The sequence below is a fragment of the Megalops cyprinoides genome, chromosome 10, assembly GCF_013368585.1.
Source record: "Megalops cyprinoides isolate fMegCyp1 chromosome 10, fMegCyp1.pri, whole genome shotgun sequence".
Taxonomy (NCBI): Eukaryota; Metazoa; Chordata; class Actinopteri; order Elopiformes; family Megalopidae; genus Megalops; species Megalops cyprinoides.
The window spans coordinates 12,472,772-12,491,619 of NC_050592.1; the positions used below are offsets into that span (position 1 = coordinate 12,472,772).

At 40.8% G+C, this 18,848-nt stretch overlaps 1 protein-coding gene across 1 annotated transcript; it reads left to right on the top strand.

Annotated features, from left to right (window-relative positions):
- Nucleotides 1-1,001: 1,001 nt before the first annotated feature.
- On the top strand, nucleotides 1,002-14,003 carry bnipl (BCL2 interacting protein like). The gene is made up of 10 exons (XM_036538892.1): nucleotides 1,002-1,196; nucleotides 6,879-6,959; nucleotides 7,739-7,809; nucleotides 8,005-8,247; nucleotides 8,522-8,707; nucleotides 9,043-9,145; nucleotides 9,523-9,654; nucleotides 11,913-11,999; nucleotides 12,829-12,927; nucleotides 13,136-14,003. The coding sequence occupies exons 1-10, from the start codon at nucleotides 1,153-1,155 to the stop codon at nucleotides 13,158-13,160; spliced, it is 1,071 nt and encodes a 356-aa protein (XP_036394785.1). The 5' UTR covers nucleotides 1,002-1,152; the 3' UTR covers nucleotides 13,161-14,003.
- Nucleotides 14,004-18,848: the final 4,845 nt, after the last annotated feature.

Sequence of the window (18,848 nt, forward strand, 5' to 3'; positions counted from 1 at the left end):
CCATTCTAGGAAGAGGGCAGGCTCTTGGGTAGGTTAAGTTTGGGGACCAAGTATAGAATAAATCGAAGCAGACATGTTGTACTAAACAAAGAGATAAAACTTCATTCCCTGTGCTGATCGTTAACAGTTCCACTGGGTGGCAGCCTAGGCAAGCAGGCTGAATAAAGAGAGGGGTCTCTTCAAAAGAAACTACAAAAGCCGGTTGACTCAATAAAGTGGGGTCTCCCCAAAAGAAAATTCTGCAGTATGTGACTAAGTCACTGACAAATTTTAGTGCCTGTCCTGTATGCGTATATAGTGTCATCCAATACAGATTCTATAAAGGTCTTGTGTTCTCTTACTTGGAATGGATCCATTCATTCTGAGTATTGGGATTGACATGGAACAGCATTAATTCATTTATGTAGGAAATGAATCCAGCTAAGGAAACAGAATCATAGTATAAGTATATCCAACACCCATAATCAGGTTACTCCATTTTTGCCATAAACTGCCATCTTAAAAGACAATTATTGAACAAACCATTAACAGTGACTTTCTGTCATCCTGCTACTCTTGGTGAATTTATTCAAGTTAAAGTCTAATATGAGAATAAACACGATTCAGATTCAGGAGTTACACAGTGTAAAGATAAGTGCTGTGATGAAAGTAGTAAAGATGTATAAATGTATAATACTTGTTACAGTATTTATGTTATCTGCAAAAAATGCAGAAGTAATATACAGTAGTTCTACAGTGTGTTCTAAAGATCTGAATATGGTTCTGTAGTCAGGTAGTTCTGAAGAGTATACATCTAATTCCAACACTATTAACATCCTCACTCACACTTTAGGACCCTGGGGGCATCTACTGGTGTGGTGTCTGCCTCCTTCCTCCCTGCTGAGTGTGTTGTTGTGGCTGTGGGAGAACAGGGCTGCCCAGGTGAACCCAGCCAATGGGGAACAGCACCGGCAGGTCTCTGTGAAATGCAGAAAAACCTGTAGGGAGAGAGGACAAGCATACTGACAGATATAGATACACACACGTATTCACAGAGTCACTGAGTGGCCACTACAGCAACAGTGCGTCCACTGTGAAGGAAAACAAGAAAAAGTTCCTTTATGTGTTTCCTTATTCTGGGACACGTTCAGACTTAATCACAGGGTCAAGGCAATGGGAACATACGCAGACCAGAGGGACCAGTATATGCTCAATGGGTAAGTCCATCAAACAATGATATGGCAAGTGTCTGTTGTTGAGCTATGGTGAAAGTTTCAAAGTTTTTTTTAGACAATTTTCTCTATTGAGCCATTGTTTCCACATTACTTGTAGCAGTGTGTGGATTTAGCTATTGGTTTAAAAAGAGGAAGTGACATCGTAAGCAATCCAGTCACTGCTCTGGTATTGGGAGAACATGGATCAAAAATGCTAATGTAATACAACCATCAATTTTGTTCTGTCCTTAGACATCTTAGAACTTAGGTGTCATTACAAACTATGTTGCCTCCTGTGGCCAAGTCACACGCTTTTTTTCTTGAGAGGCTGCTGAATGGAGAAGTGAGAAATCACAACCTGCTGTTGTGTAACTGGATCAGCACAGAGGGGGGATTTGATCATTACAGGAAGTGTCAGCTCAACAGGCTTCCTGGATTTCATTAGAACGTCACAAACACTCGAAGTCAGAATCGATCAAGTCAACTACTGTTTTCATTTGTTATTTCTGCATTAGTACCCAGTCTTATACTGGAAAATGAACAGAATGTTGCTAATGATGAGCTCATTGCCCACCATGCAACACTAATATTCTAATTTGGATCAAATGATATCAATAGTATTTCTTTGTCAGTGACAATGTATTAAAGACAGTGACATCTTCAACATTTCAGCCCAGTAAAATGGAACAGTAAGCTAGTTACTATTACAGTCATGGCTATCTCCTGAATGCTGTAACCAAAAATAAGCATTATACCAAAATTTCTTATGGTGATCAGCATCAAGGAACAGGGAAAGCTCGGTCATTGCCTATCTTTCTGTTTGCTGTGATACAAAGAATCTGTTTCAGTGTGTTCTGTCATAGTGTGGGCAACAAGATTGTTTCATAAGGCAATAAATCTACTAAACTAAAATTTTGCTCATTTTGATCTAGATGTAATTATTGTACACAAAACCGGTTCCCAACTAAGCAAAGCATCTCCATATTGGGTCACAAAACATCACAACAGTGGCACTCCACCACCATAGTCAAGCCCATCGCACAATATGTTCTTTATGACTGGTACCTGTCAGTTCTCCTTGAGTCACTATGTTTTTTATGTCCTCGACTCCTTTCTCCTACTGCAAACACAGCCTTTGTGCTCATCTTGGTCCCAGGTCTTGTCTCAACAAGATGGGGTTTTCACTTAACATTCCACAGGCACCCATGACCAGTGCTGTCTGACTAATGGGCTGTCTGACTGGATGCTTATTAGCCAGCCTCTATGCACACCGCACCCCCCCCCTTTGCCAATGTATGACATAGGTGGGGGCAGTGAAAGACTTTTCAGCAGACAGCTGCTATTGCAAGATCTTGTTACAGCTGGGTAGAGGACAACGTACAGTATACATTCCTTGTAGAGCTGAATGAAAAGCATCACAACAATAGAGGTATTGTCCCTTTTCCCACTAGAGCAAATGTCAGCTTTTCAGAGGAGCATCTGCACAGGGTCTCGTGTGCCACAATAGCCCATAACAGGTGTATTTTATTGGGTCTTTGGTTTAAAGTGAATGCATGCATTTGCTCTGTCTGCTAAATACAGCAAGGTAAGCCCAAACTGTATAAGGTCAGTGAGATTTTTGTCTGTATTGTGGTATGTGCTCTTGTGCCTCTGGTTAGGCCTTTGATTTCATCTCTAGAACAGGGTGTGACTCAGTCAAGGATTCCTTGAAATGTTATACTCACTACTCTCTCACATATTGTTCTGTTCTAAGAGTTAGCAAAGAGATATTTAACCCGGCCTGTTCTTTGTCCAGGAAATTTTTAGCACTGTATGTGAAGATATTGTACCTTGTAGAAGATGTATAGTACCTTGTCTGGCCAACTATTGAAACTTGGTCATTCAGCACTTATATTATTGTGACTCCTTGTATGGATTTTGCTAGTGTTGTACTCTGCCTCACTTGTAAGTCGCTTTGGATAAAAGCATCTGCCAAATGAAAAAATGAATAAATGTAAATGTAATATTGTCTAAACGAATGCAGAAAATATAATTGTTTGGACAGGTCCTTTTCCCTTTTTATAAACAATATTGGGCAGAATAATATGCCTGAAATTTCATCAGGAACACTGTAAAGTGCAGAAGCTGGCAAAGCTTTCCATTTAGGGGAAGATATTTTCAGACTAATAGACTGGGTGTGTTCTGACATGGTCCAGTAAAGGTACTCTATACATACTTCTGTGACCTGACTTCAGACCTGTTTTTAGATGTAATACTAATACGAGAACAGTGTGTCAGCATCATACATATGGGAGTGTCAGGGAAATGACTTGTCGAACAAAACCAAACTAGATTTTCAGGTGTTGACTGCCACGTACAGTTCACAGATAACGATGTAATGATTTTGAGGATGACAAAGACATTTTTCTTCACATCCTTGGAATGTAACAAGCCCAAACGAAAGCAAGAAAATGATACTGTGAAATGAGTGTAGTACCCACGTAAGCAGACAGCAAGAAACAAACAGAGCCCAAAAGGTGTGAGGTTTTCAAGAGAAAATAGGACAGTGAAAAGAATCTCCTCACTCGATCATCACATGGAACTTCCTGCTGCTCTCTGTCCACCTGGCTTCCACACCCAGTCACATTGTGTAAAGAACACTGCTCCCACAATGCGCTCAAGAGATTCCCTTGTGTTACGTCTTGTGTTTCTGACTTACAAGCCATCCTGTCTGAGGAAGACTGCTGTTTTTCTCTTAGAGGACAGAGTATAATGTGCTAAATATGTGTTCTGATTAACAGTTGCCATGATAAACTGTAATAAGAAATACCCTTACTAAACATTACTACTGCTTATTACTAGCAGCAAATTTTAGCTGGAGTTTGTGAAGCCAGAACAGTGGACTGACAAAACAAATTGCCACAAAAAGAAACTCCTTTGCGTCATTCGTTCTGGGTACTGTACAGAAGTTGAACTTATCCTTTTATTTAGATGCAATGCAGCCATTCCAGTACTTAACTGGTAAAGCAAAGGAGGAGGTCAACCAAAAACTTCTCTGTGGAATGACGTAATTAAGTAGGTGTATTTCTAAATGTTTTGCCAATGACCTCGTCATTTTACGGGAATTGTTTTGACTTTCAGGGGGATTTATTTTTTCCTAAGTGAACTGCGCTACTTTAGGATATTGTCTGAATTTAATAGTTTGGCGTCCCCTGCGTGGCTATGGCTTTTCTCTGTGTTTGGCACAATCTGTTACGACTTCAGGTTGTTGAAATAAAAGAGCTCCGGTTGTTTCCTCACCGTGCGGTTAATGCATGAGCTGGTATAAACCCTGTCTCGGGGCTATGTGCAACACACCCGCTTCATTACACAACACAAACTGAGAATCACTCGGCTGTACAGACGGACCCCCTTTCAAGAGGAACTTTTTTTCTCTGCACTTTTACGCTTGAACAGGGCATATTTGCTTTTGTATACATTAGGGATGTGTAAAACAAAAAACACTATTTCACAATATGTAATAAAACACAAAAGATGTGATTGACATTTTTGTCCAAGAGTCATGTATGTAATTTCTACGTTTGCACTTCAACCATACTTTCATTTTAATGCTCACTTCAGTTGGTATAAATTGATGGTATTGTATCTGGGGACGTTTAAATCTTGAAATAAAACTTCAAAATGAAGCCTAGATTGTTACGTTTTCAGTTCTTTCACTTCGTATGTTTCATAGACTGTGAGACAAACGTTACACATTCATGATTCGCCTTATTCGCTACCGACGCGAATGGTATGTCTGCATATTACTGCGATGTTGCATCGTAGGCCTATAATACGGATGCATACGCAGGTTACTCTCACCAAGTTGTATAAATACAGGCGAGTCCGTGCAGCCCGTTTCCGCGGTTTCGCTGGGGACATTTGGGCGTTGCAGAAAGTCCACCTCACCTCTCAGGTGTACTGAATATGTCACAGGGGATGGAGCCCTCCCATTGGCTACGCACCTTCAGTGCCTGACTCCACAGCTCTCCCTCTCCCAGGAGGGCTTACGTCTGTGGAGCCGATTTAACTTTAAAACTTAAAACAAAAGGGAACAAGCGCAATTCTGTCCTAAAATATTGCACCAAAAACTACAGAGGTAATGTAACCAAATCATTTTTTTCTGTGCATAGTCGTTTTCAACTTTAACGGAAAGACACGATATGGTGCTTTGTTTGTTCTTCAGTGCATATAACAAACAATGAATCCATAAGGTTGCATACAAACGGAAACGTAATTTACATGCTGAAGAACATCGGGATTTCACTAAGAGCTCAGATGTATCAGGTGTCTGTCATCGGAAAGTGGTTTCGTGGTCTTCAGGACAATTGCAACTGATACTGCACCGATTGTCTGAAATTACTACTCATTAAGAGCGCAGATGTTAAACTAAGAAGGTAACCCCTGTAAAATCTTCTTAAAGTATTGATGGGGTTCTAAGTGTCTAGTGTAAAAAGCTATTTTGAACGATTCGTTCGGTTAGCCAGCCTTTACAGAAGATTTTTATGAGTATACACTCTTGATCAGGTAACACTTGTAAGCATCAATTGCATTATTTAAAAGGAGTTCATTTGGCAAAAATTTCTCTCATTCTGATTGTGCACTACACAGACACTGAAAGTGTTTCACCAAAATTACCTGTTTTTAATCACAGTCTAAGGGAAAAAAATTAAAATCAAAAAAGAACTGTGACTTCCCTACATATCAGCCTGTGGTTTGAATCCTGGCTTTCTGAACCCAACTGTAGTCAACAGGGACACCTTTCAACAGCATATCTGTTCAGTGGTCACCCAAGCTTTGCATGCTGCATGACTGCTTCAGGTGTTATCAGTGCCTACTAGAAGGGGCTTTGGTGCGCATTTCATGTCCTCACAGCTGAGTCACAGCTGGATCTATTCGGGTGTTCTGCTTCACCTTCCCTCGTTGATGCAGTATGGCTCTTTGTAAACACAATGGCCACATACCTCTCCTCATTGTCCAAAGACCGTTGGGTCTGACCAACTCGCAGAAACATTAGGGAAAGCAATGACAGACAGAGGACAGACTCGGCGCAGGAACAGCTCACCCTCGGTTGCTCCCTCTGCTCTGTTCTGAGTGTATGCGCTCTGCAGAAACAGCGCAACTAAGCAGTGATAGAGGACGCACAAACTTTCACAGAGGGCTGTATTAAATATGGGACTTGAAATAAAGGGACCTTAAAGAGGCTGGTGGGGGAACCACAGTGAAACATTTTCTGCTGAGCCAACTAAGTGTAACATACAGGTACAGGTGTGATATGTTTATTTTGTTCACTGTAAACAAGTAGCTCTTGTTTCACAGCTCAAAGCTGTGTCAATGACCAACAAGATTGTAGTGTTCAATGTGTAAATTGCTGGAGTATTGTTTATACACTGTTTGTATGATGGCATTCTGTCGTGACTAATGAGTGTGTTACTCCACCCCCATGACTGAGTAACCCTTGTTACAGTATCTTACTTTGTTGGCATAGTAGCCGCGGTGATTTCTAAACAATGTTTCCCATGCTGTGGAAAAAGTGACTGGGTCATGTAATGGTCTGGCTGGACCACAGCCATGTCTATATTCAGATGATATTCTAATTTTCTCAGATCCTAGCAGGGTACTTTCCCCCTTGTGAGGTCTGAAGTAACAATGTCATGTTTTTCCCAGGAGTCTAGAGGGCGGAAAGACGCTGCCCAACTTCCAGGACATGGAACTGAGGGAGGAGTGGCAGGATGAAGAGTTTCCCAGGTCAGAAGTCACTTATAAATGGATCCTTCAGAGTAGGCCGTCAGCCTGTTTTCCAGTTAGTGTGTAACACCACAGCAGAACTTCAATGCAAGTGATCGAGGGTTATCATCAGTATGATGAAAATTATCAATAGAAAAATACCCCCCCCCCCCCCAAAAAAAAATAAAAACAAAAAAACCAAAACAAAACAAAAATTAAATGATTTGGAGTCTCTTCCCTTGATTTTGTAAGCATTTACTCACCCACTTAGAGCTTTGTGAACAGGTGGATGAATTATGGTGTCTTGTGTCTCTCAAAACCAGCCAGCAAACCATGCCAAGAACAAATCTTTTTAAATATTTGTTCATCAGTCAATGGCATACATTAAATTTACAGAGAGTATATTTCAAGCTGTAACCCGTAATAACAAATTTAACAAATTTACTGGGAGGAAACAATGTTTTTCTCATTGTTTATTACCACTTGCATAAATGTGCTCCTCCAGTTTACAGCCCCATAACAAATTGTGTACCCATCTGATAATCTACATATTAAGTGCATATTGGCATAATTTCATTTCATAAGGACAGAGGCCAACACATGCCAGTGGTTGCATCCCAGAATTCTAGATGCACTTTTTGACTTTTTTTACTTTGCTAAAGATGGAACACTTTTGAACCCGCATATTGAAAACTGCACACCTTTAAAAGCCAAATGATTTTTTAATCTGATTTTAATGTTACACAGTGGAAAAAAATCTGTGAGGAGTCATAGTAAATTACTTGTAAATGTCATTTTAGGCCACTTCCAGAAGAAACACAGGATCCAGAAGATGAGCTGGAGAGTCCTGTTACAAATGGTGACAGACCAGGTACTCAAATCACTTTTTCCTTCAGTTGCAATGGAGTGAAAGATGTATTTTTAAAAATGATATACTGACTGAAGTGAAGTTTATTACTGGAGTTATTCAAAGGAAAACCACATATCAATTGAAAGGGAGTTCAGTTCCGCAAATCAGTTGTAAGGAGAGGGTTTGTAACAGCAGTCTGATGTGTTGTCTTGGCAGTGCCACCCAGCAGCCTTGCACTGTCTGGAGGCCAGCCCACAAAGAAACGCCTGGTGGCACCCACCCTCAGCTTGACGCTCGACCAAAGTGACTCGGTAATCTCTGATGATTTTGCCGGTGCCGCCCTCTCCCCTTCCCCTGACGATGACACCGAGCTGGACATCAACCTCGAGGCCCTCGAGACGCCATCCGACAGCGAGTCCTGCAACTTTCCCGACAGTATGCACGACCTGGAGTGGGAGGGTAATAAAGGATCAGGAGAAAACCTGAATTTTAATCTCCCATTCGTATTGTATTGATTTATTATTTTCACCTCTCTCATTCTTGTGCATTTTCATTCTTATTTCATTCCTTTTTTCCCCACTATGACTTGCTACAGTGTATGCCTCTGCCCAGTGTTTTTTATTCTGTGTGATATGATTATTGTAGATACTCATCAGTTTAAATACTGGATAGGCACTTACTGTGTGCCCAGGGCTGTGATTATGACACCAGTAATGGTGCCTTCCTTTGGCAGATGACCTGCCGCGGATGGGCAGGGAGGAGGGTGGGGCGGTCAGCACACCTGTGGAGCAGACAGAGATGGAGATGGACCAGGTGGACAGCAAGGGCCGCAGGTGGCGCCGGTTCCGCATCGCCGGGCAGGACTCCAAGGTCAACATGAGCGTGCTGGAGCCCTACCTCCAGGTTCTCTCCCACGGGGGTGAGTTTAAGATGGGCACCATCTTGAGGGATGAGGTGAGGGATGAGGGATATGAGGGATGCTGTGGAGCCCTGAACAAATTTACTTGAATGTTGCCCCAAGTAATGAATATTAAGCAAAAGGTACAGCTCTGTAAATGAATAATGTACATAAAAAGTAAGGAAAGTTACCTATAATGTAATAATACAGAAGGAAATGCAAGTGCCTTGGAGACAAATGCATCAATTGAGTGGTCAGTCGAGGATATCTCCATAGTTTTTGTTAGGAGTTTTAGTTCAGGGTATGGTTTACTGAGACAGTGGAGGATTTACACCATGGCATCTTCTGTGTTTCAGGTTACTATGGTGACGGAATGAATGCCATCATCGTCTTCTCCTCCTGTTATCTCCCAGAGAACACAATTGATAACTACGAGTATGTCATGGACAACCTCTTCAGGTAGTGCATGCGCCATCGGCATTCAGTCCCAACCACAAAATAAATACTGACGGAAGCTGGTAAAGCAGCAACATAATCATTATGATCAAGCCATGTCTAAACAGTGTTTTAGAAAGAATTGGGAGTTTTAATCATCAAATGTTAAATCATCAAAAGTTACCTTATGCCATATCAATTACAATGGCATCTAACTCTGATCCTTTAATATGATCATAATATATATTGCTTTATATTTTACATCTGTTTGTGCTGTTTCCATTGGCTTACTAATGTGCAGAGTGTACATAACACATTCTATTCTATATATAACATTTATGGTATGTACGATGTCCTCACAAGTGTGGTGTGAGCATTTACTTTGGGGGTGGTTGTTACAGGTATATCGTGGGGACACTGGACCTGATGGTGTCTGAGAACTATATCATGGTGTATCTGTGTGGGATGGCCCCTCGAAACAAGATGCCCGCCATAAAGTGGCTGCGTCAGTGCTACATGACCATCGACAGGAGGTGAGTGGCAGTGCGCTTATGCTTTTTTGGCCTTTGAATCACTTCAAATGTAATCTAGGGTCAATTCAAGACTCATGGATGAAAAAAGGGGGGTGTCACATGTTGATGTGAGAGTGTGGTATTCATTTATAAGAAAATAACTGTACCACTGTGAAACAGGCATAGAACCACATATTTAATTTGAAATGTTTGATGACTTGTCTTTCATAGTGCTTGACAGATGCAGTTTGCACAATAGACCAGAAGAGGGAGCATCTGACAACATACTGCCACTTTCCCCATTCTGCTTTGATGGGTGTTTGGTTTGAGTGGGAGAGGCACTGAAAATGAGTGACCTGTGCTCAACAGTTTCTCCCTCTCAGCCCCCTGTATCAAATATGGCAGGAATGCTGCAATGATTCAAAGTTGTTAGTCCTGATATTGGAGAGGAACTGTTCCCTTTCAGCATTCCTCAGATAACCCCCTGACCCAGGATTGTAGACTCCAGTGCTGTAGTCATGGTGTATGTGCTTACTCTATACATATTTAGACCTATGCAGAGCTCTGTTTTATCATAAGGACCAGCCATAACTTGCATGAAAAAGGGTGCCAACTCTGAACAGGCTTCATTGCAGGTAATACTCCAGGCATAATAGCTTCCGTGGATAACTGATGGTCAAACCAAGGTTGAAAAAAAGTAGTCTGTGGGCTTTAGCACTGTAATGCTAACGCAGTGCCGTCAGCATCTCTTATCTATCTCACTGGGTGTTTGCATATTCCTTATAAAGGCAGTTCAGTCCCAGCTTACTGTACATGCTTTCCAGTGCTTACCCACCATATCACATTTCCCTGTTAAAACACTACAGCCCTTTATGTACTTGACTGGACATTTAGCACCTGATCCAACATTAATAAAAACTGACAAAGTAGCTTTTTCTGTGTCCTGCCGCTTTTGCACATAATTTTGTCGTACTAAAGGAGAGAAATATCTGCTCACACAATGAATATTTGCAATATTAAGTTAGTGATATTACTACACAGTGCAGATACAACTAGATCCAAATAGTCATGACATGCAAAGTATTCTCAGTGGTTAAGAGCAAGCATCAGTATGATGTATGAATGTGTCAGTGAATTGTCCACTCTTTTGGTTTTAACAAAAAAAATTCACATGACACACTGGAGGTATTTGTTGTTTAGAGTGACAGTGACAACACCATCCTCAGACATTACCTCATGAGCTTAGAGAAGAGCTGGAGTCAGTTTGGCCTGGAAATAAAATGTAAAGCGGGTGTGACACTCAGCAACTGTTAGAAATCCAAGCCCCTCAAAATACCTGCGTAAATGACACTGACAGGTGAACTATAGGCTTTGAGAGATGAATTATATGCTAGTCTCCGTGTTTGTAGGATGTGACAGGGAGTGGCATAAAAACACAATGGTGGGGTCATTTTGACTTTGAGATGACCTCAGCGCCATACTGAAGATATAAACCCCAGCTCAATAGACAAAGGTGTCGTGAGATGGGTCACTTCAGGTGAAAAGAGCTGGCATAGGATCAGCTAACTTGGTGTTGTGGAAGAGGCACCAGGTGGGGCTCACGTCATTACCTCTCAAGCCCCTGCAAGATGTTTGCCTTTGATGTGGGGGAAGCTCAAGCCAGACTCATCCCCAGGTTTTGCCTGTCCCAGGCCCCAGGGACTGTTTGTGTAAATAATGACGGGGGACCAGCGGTAATGCCTCGTCACACCACTCCCATGGTGCAGTTCAGGGCGTGGGTGAAGGCCAGACAGTGATGCCTGTGATGTGTCATTCCCCACAGAGTTGAATCACTCGCTCTGGTTGCTGTGTTCTCCCACAGAGAGGTATGCTCAGCGCACTACCTCCACCAAGGACCTCAGCGGAGACAGGCGCCTCCTTTGTGTAATTAACATAATCCACACTCTCCTCTCTCTTGATTTGGTCTCCAGCACTCATTGTGTCTGCATAGTATTGCTTTCTCAAGCAAAAATTTATTCGGCCTATTCCTGGGGACTTAATCTTTGACATGCCCCAAGGGGCACCATGTAATCCAGTAAAAATGCTTCCGATTAATGTTACTACCACCCAGAGTGGTTTCATTAGTGCAATTCATTAATCATCTGTCTTTGCGGAAAGTGACTTACACATTTGGAACTCATTCAGCTGGGGTTTTTGCTGAGATGGTGTGGGAGAGTGGTCGTATATTTCCATTCATGAGGAATGTGGTGATTGTGTTCTCCATCTGTCTCTCTGTCCAGGTTGAGGAAAGATCTGAAAGGCCTGTTCATTGTTCACCCGACCTGGTACATCAAAGCACTGGTCACCATTGTCAAGCCTTTCATCAGGTGAGGACCCTTGTTGTCCGGTGACAGAACTCAAATGTGACATGTCAACCAATGGCGTGGATTAAGGAAATGTGAGGAGAACATTTAACCAATAAGAGACATCTTTGAGATGTGGTTATGGGTAACTAAATCCTGCGTGTAAAGGACTTCTAAATTACATGGTTGGCACAAAAGCTGCAAGCCGCAGCTTGTGACATCTTCCACCCAGCATGTACAGCACTCCGGTACCATGCATCTGGGCCAGTTAGAAGCATGCTTTGCTGTTGCCTTTGGTAAATATACAAACAAGCCGTATTTACTTGGAATTGGAATTTGGGTTTTTAGAAGATCAAGAAGACAGCCATTGATTAATAAACGCATGCATGTGAAGTCAATGTTTTCCAGGTTATTGCCTGTAATGAATTGTCCTGGACTCATTGCACAAAGTCATAGTTGCCTGTAATGTTAAATTATTATGGATTACACTTACTTTACTGACATTTAATGTTTTAGTGAAGTTTAAATATGCATTATCATTAATGTCAAAACAAACAGAATTTACAAGTCACAATAGGATTTTAAATCATTATGTTACAAAAAAAATCTGCAACAAAAAATGGAACCAAATGCAATGAAAATGTGCAAACTGTAGATGTCATAACCAAGGCAAACACGGTTTTCCATTCAAAATTATTAGGCTTTTTGCTTCAGCAGAGTCCAATGAGGGATTAGACCCAATGACCCTTTCCTGTCAGGGTACCCAGGCATGGTTCCATGCAGCTCTTGTTTTCTGTGGAAATTGTTCTGTACTCCTCTGACTGGTAACAGTAACCTCTCCCATGTCCTACAGTGTGAAGTTCAGTCGGAAGTTGCGATTCATCCATAGCCTGCAGGAGCTCCAGGAGTACATCCCCATGGAACATGTGCAGATCCCTGAATGCATACGAGAGTGAGTAGAAATGCACACAGTAGGTTGCCTTTCAGATTTGGCATGCTCAACCTGTCATTTCCGTGGTTTTCCCTTTTTCAGAGAAAAAACCCCAGGTCCTTGTTCCTTTTGCAATGTCCTCTATGTTCTACACTTCTATGTCAGGAAAGCATTTGCCTCTTAGGAGAGTGATTTGGAGTGAATGCATTGCTTTTGTTTTGGTTTGCAGGTTTGACAAGACGATGAACAGGTGAATTGCCCACATTGTCACCCTGTAATATTTTGTACATAAGGACTGAACTGTTGGGTGGAAGATTTGACAAGGCTGGACAATCAAGCACAAGCACCTGGACTGACAGTGTGAGGGCAAAGGTCAGGTGGTCACACAGTGCCACAGCACCAAAATAGAGAAGGCTTTATGTGTACAGTAAAGGGTTGTTAAATAGGAACAGTGGTGCACTGGAGAGTGTGTGATTACACATACAATATATCCCAATTATTTGGTGGAAGGGAGGACTGTTTGGGCATCTTGCTTAATGCTCAATGATGCTAAGTACCACATGGTAAAAAAGGTAAACTTTCCAAGCCCTGTTCATTGGTGATGATCATGGTTATCAATCTGTATGACTATGTCGCTCAAGGATCTCCTTGTAGAAATGCCTCATGGGATAAAACTAAGCACAGCACTTGACGACTTTAAGATGTCTTTTACCCCCCTGTGTAAAGCAATGGACAATGTTCCTCTTAATCCTCTGAAATCTAAGCAGACCGGAATGGAGCCTAGGTTTGTCTGAGTGGAAAGTTTAAAATGTTGGGAAAGTGAAGCATTGTCAGAACAGGCAGTAATAACACCGCTTCTATCCAGTCTGTCACGGTGACTTGACTGATGTCTCAGAGTGAGCTCATTCTTACAGAACACCTCTCATCTCTCATATTGAACGCTTTGCAAACACAACAGACCCCCCTCCCTCTCTTTGCGCAGGAAGTATGTGACATCAGCACTGTCGCATAACAGTAAGGTTAATAGGCATAATACCTTTGTCAATGCAGATATGTAACTTCTGGTTGAGCATTGTGAGCTATCTTTGGGCAAATGATAACCAAGGCACTCTCTTTTACTATGAAAACTTTATTCCATTGCCAAATGGCAATTATCTTGGCCACTTTTCTTTGAATTAAGCAAGTCACAACAATTCTGATGTCTTATGTTTAAACAATAAATTATTAATGTGAAATGAGGATGCAGTTTAGACTGAATGAATTTATTTAAATTGTATTTTATTACCCAGAATTTGCTTGGTGCCATGTTTTGACTCTACCATGCCATTAAGAACTTAAAACAAGAACACCTACTGCATTGCAATTTGTTAGTGCTTATTAATATGCTGTTAATCTATGTGCTCTTTTAGGGAACTGTTTAGAGAAACTTGTACTGTGAAATGCCAATGTAAACTTAGCAACTAATGCAGAAAAATCTCCCCATGTTCTGTTCTTTTTAGTTCTGTAAGCACACGCCATTTCATTGCTCCTTCTCAGTGCAAATATTTACATAAGGTTAACAGTTGGACAACCTGTTCATTCAGAGCTATAATGGACATAAAAACCTTGGGGCATTTTTTCGAACTATGTGTGGTATTGTTTTGTTTCGAAGAGCACTGTTGGTACAAAGATTACAGTATTTAGCACATACCTGTTTCAACTTCGCTGATTGTACATATTGGGGAGGCAGGTTTTTGGTCTCCAAAACTTGCAGTGTAAACCCAGTGAACTCTCAGGAAATGGACTTTGACAGGGAAGGGAAATGAGGTTGCATTATTGGGGAAACGGGGAAGAGTTATTACTGTTTGGCTTTTACCCATAAACAGGAAAGGAGAAATGTTTATCAAGGAGCTTATGCAATTTTTTCGCTACCTTTTAACCTTTTCATAGCTTTAAGATTCATACAGGAAACAGCACATGATGGGAAAATGACATTTTTGTGTATGAACACTTTACTGTGTTTCTGTATTTTCAGAATTTATTCTAATCACACATTTCATGAGGTAAAACCTTAATTGTCTGTTATTATCTAGGAACTCACTCAAGTGTAGTTTCATAAATTATAATGTTACTGTACCATAAAACTTTCAAGGTTTGGTTTAAACATGCATCAAGTACAGTCTATAAAGATTGACAGGTTGTGTTCATTCATCCCTCCAGTTCCCAGGAATGAGCATTACAACCCACATCCTTTTCTTACTAGTCCTACATAGTGTTTATTGTAATTCCACATTGCACTGCCCATACCTATGTTTTCAATCTTAACACGTACCCATTTGTTAATTTAGGGGTGATTTCTTTTTTTGTTGACAGTCCGGGGCTAGTTAAATGAAGTTGATTTTGGAGAGTCACACTCACAAATCTTGAGTCTCAGGGACGCACTTTGAAATAATCTAGTCATTCAGATCGAATGTGCATCCATGGAATGGCTAATCATTTTTCAATATGCCTGACATACAGCAAATCTCATCATTGCTGCTAGAGTTGGCTTTTTGGTTTTAGAGCTGATAAAATCTATTTAATTTTAATGGGTTTGACTGAGAAGCGCCCAAGGCAGACAGCAATCCACAAGACTTGTGGTTTGGCTGTGCTGGGAGTTGAGTTTGTGGAGGAAAAGCTACTGATTTATGCAAACTTGCATTTGTTTTTGTTCCTCTGTGAAGTGGGACAGATGGTGTCACCGATAGTGTTGTGCTTTCCAGGATGGCTTAAACGGCACCTTGGGGATTCTATGAGTAAATACATTTCAAGTAAAGCATTTTGGTGGACATACAGTACAGTACCAAGCTGTTATAAATGATCCTTTTGAGGGCCACTGACTTGATGTGTGTTTGACACATCCAATTGAATGTCTTTCTGGAGTCCCATTAATATAAACAACCAAGCACTCCATTCAATCAGGAAATTTGGAAAATATATGATGCTCTTATTTTTTATTTAATACCAAGCACACGCTTGAGTTATTACTTGCAAATCTCTGCTGGGAAGTATAGGGTGCCTAATAATTGAAATTATCCATGCATTAAGCACAGCCCTCTCACTTCTCCCATTTGGAAGAAGGAAATGCATTCTTATCTCATTCCAGACATAATTGCATCACTTAAATGCAATCAATGAGCACAATAGGCCGTAGATTTTGCTCAAGCACTGTACTGTACTTTATGCTTTTCCCAGTGTGGGTGTATGCCCTGTGAGTGGGTCCTGAGCTGTGGACTCACAGTAGTAAAGTACATTATTGGAGAAAGGAAACAGAACGTGGTCGGTGTCCCATTCCCTACTAAAATGAACTCATCACTGGGACATTGTACACTGGGACATCACATTGTACTTCTTTATGTAAACTGCTGGAATGTTTGGGAAGTACCATCAATGTTTCTTTTGTATGGTTTGGTTTTCAGTTGTTCATGTAAATAAAACATTATGGGTTGAGATTTCTGTGGTCACTGAGGGCTGCTCTCAAATGAAAAATGGTTATATATAAGCAACAGAAGCAAATTTTGAACTGCAACTGACAGTGTGGCTGAAAAATGATTTACAGACACTGACATTGAAAAATGTATCTTGTGCTTCAGAATAAATAATTGTAAATTCCTACATTATAACAAATTCTGTAGTATAAACAAATTTTTTCTTTAATGATTGTTAAATTGTAATTTTGTCTGAAAGTACCAGACAGCACAGCACATCATGTCATGTAAGTTTAAAAGAGTGGTCTTGATTCCAGTTCTTCCTACTAGTTTACCCAGTAAGTCATGGAAATGAGATGTATAGCTGGTCCTATTGCAGGCCACAGCCAGCTGCATGAGGAAGGGTACAAAAACGCATGGAATGCAACCAAGATCAGGACTGGAAAAGCCTGAAATATCCTTTTACTGTTGTCCTCGAGAGTTCATATCACATCATGCAACACATGAATTACTTCATTTGCATGGTGTAGACTGGGCCTAGCCTAGACTGAGAGCTCTGGAACCAGGCCTCAGCACCTGTCTGCTGGGGAGACTTGCTGGCAGGGCTGATGCTGGCAGAGAGACCCACAGCAGATCTGGTATGCAAGCTATGGTCATGCTGGTGCAATAAAAGTGACCATTTACATGTGGAGGGCGAAAACTGTTGACACTAGATATTTGAACACACAATCAGAATAAATTGAAGTGAGTTGCTCATGCAGTTCTGTAAATTTCAATAAGAGAATGCTATGTCTCTCTTTTGTATAATTTTGATCTAAAAACTTTATTTTACATCCAAGTGTACACCACAGTGACATATTAACAAAGGCCATACAGAATGATTGATGAAGAAAACTGGGAGTCACCAACTATGGATGGATGGTGGGGTATGTGTGTGTGAAGTATGTATTAGACTCCACAAGCGGACTGTCGTCAAAGTCAATTTCAAGTATTTTAGGCAAAGAATCACCATACTAACCTTTTTTAAAAAACACACAGAACACACAAATGGTACTTAAAATATTGGTTGTATTTGTCATTAAAAAACCTGGAGGGTACACAGCTACAGGCAAATAAAACGTGTCTGTTTGGTTTACCAGGAAATCTGCAGCGTTACTTTGGAATATGTGACAATGCACATCTCTTAAAGAGAAGTGAACCATGCTGGCACACCATGCATGGTGGTGAAGCAAGAGCAAAATATATAGATAATCTATACATCATACAATTTACAGAATCTCTATGCATTTTGCAAATTGGATTGTCACTGATTCAGTCATATTAAGTACAAAGGAAGCAAAGGTCTGCTTGTCCCTTTGACAGGAACAGAGAGACCCCTATCCCCCCATTCAAAAAAAAAAAAAAAAAAAAAGCAAGGCACAAGGCACAGTTGAAACAATTCTAAACTAACCAGTCTGCAGGCATAAATACTATCAAGAAAAAAAAGTTTTAAAATCCTTAAAAAATGGTTCTACAGTAATTCAAATCATTGATTATCCAGTGGATACGCCATTCCTTTATTAATGTTATATCCATTACCGCTGAGTGGAAGGTTCATGTGTTGTGGATTTAAACTATACAATTACATTAGAAGCCAATCAAAAACCCACTGGACTGCAGGCTAATCACTGACACACCTGCTGATAAATTGTGACAATATTTGGGAAAGCCAGAACAGCTATAGGTAACTGCATGCAAAATCAGTCACTGAACAACTTGAGTTTGCACCTTCCCTCTGCAATTTTACACCAGACTACTTTACTCCAAATGACTTGAGTGCACATCACAACTTGAGCAAAACAAAAACCCCTCCCTCTAGGAAGAGCAGACTCGAGGCACTTTTTCTACAGTTTTTAAGGCATCCTAAAAAGGAGCAAAAAGGTTACAACAGAACAAAGAGTCACAGTGTTCCAGATCCATGTCCATTCCAACAATCCTACCTTGTGCTCTGACCTCAGGGATGGGTTTGGGTACTTGATTACAGCAAAGGACATGGACTCCCCATATGCACAAGGTTTTCATGGAATGATCCTCAGATACAGTAGATGAGTAGCTATAACTTAATAAAAGGAATTCTTCCAAAGACAACTTTAAAACTAAAGTCCTTGGCACACACTCTGGAGATCTATTCCTCAAGACATTATTCTTCCAAATAAGGCCCCTGTTTCATGACTCTTTAATGAAACAAGTCATTTCACAATTTGTTCCTGATTTTCAGGTTCTGGAAAAAGCTACTGCCTATCAGACTTTGATTAAAACGTAAGCCCCCAAGATCTTAAATTATGCATACATCTAAAAATGAGATTCTAATTAAATTTGTATTCACATTGGATTTGGAACCAATGACAGGAAATACACTTAGATTTTGGGACCATCCTTGTGGGTTGCCAGATTCCTAACTGCAAACATCTGCTCTGGCTTGGCTTCAAGTAGGGTCACAGCAAACTTGATTAAAGC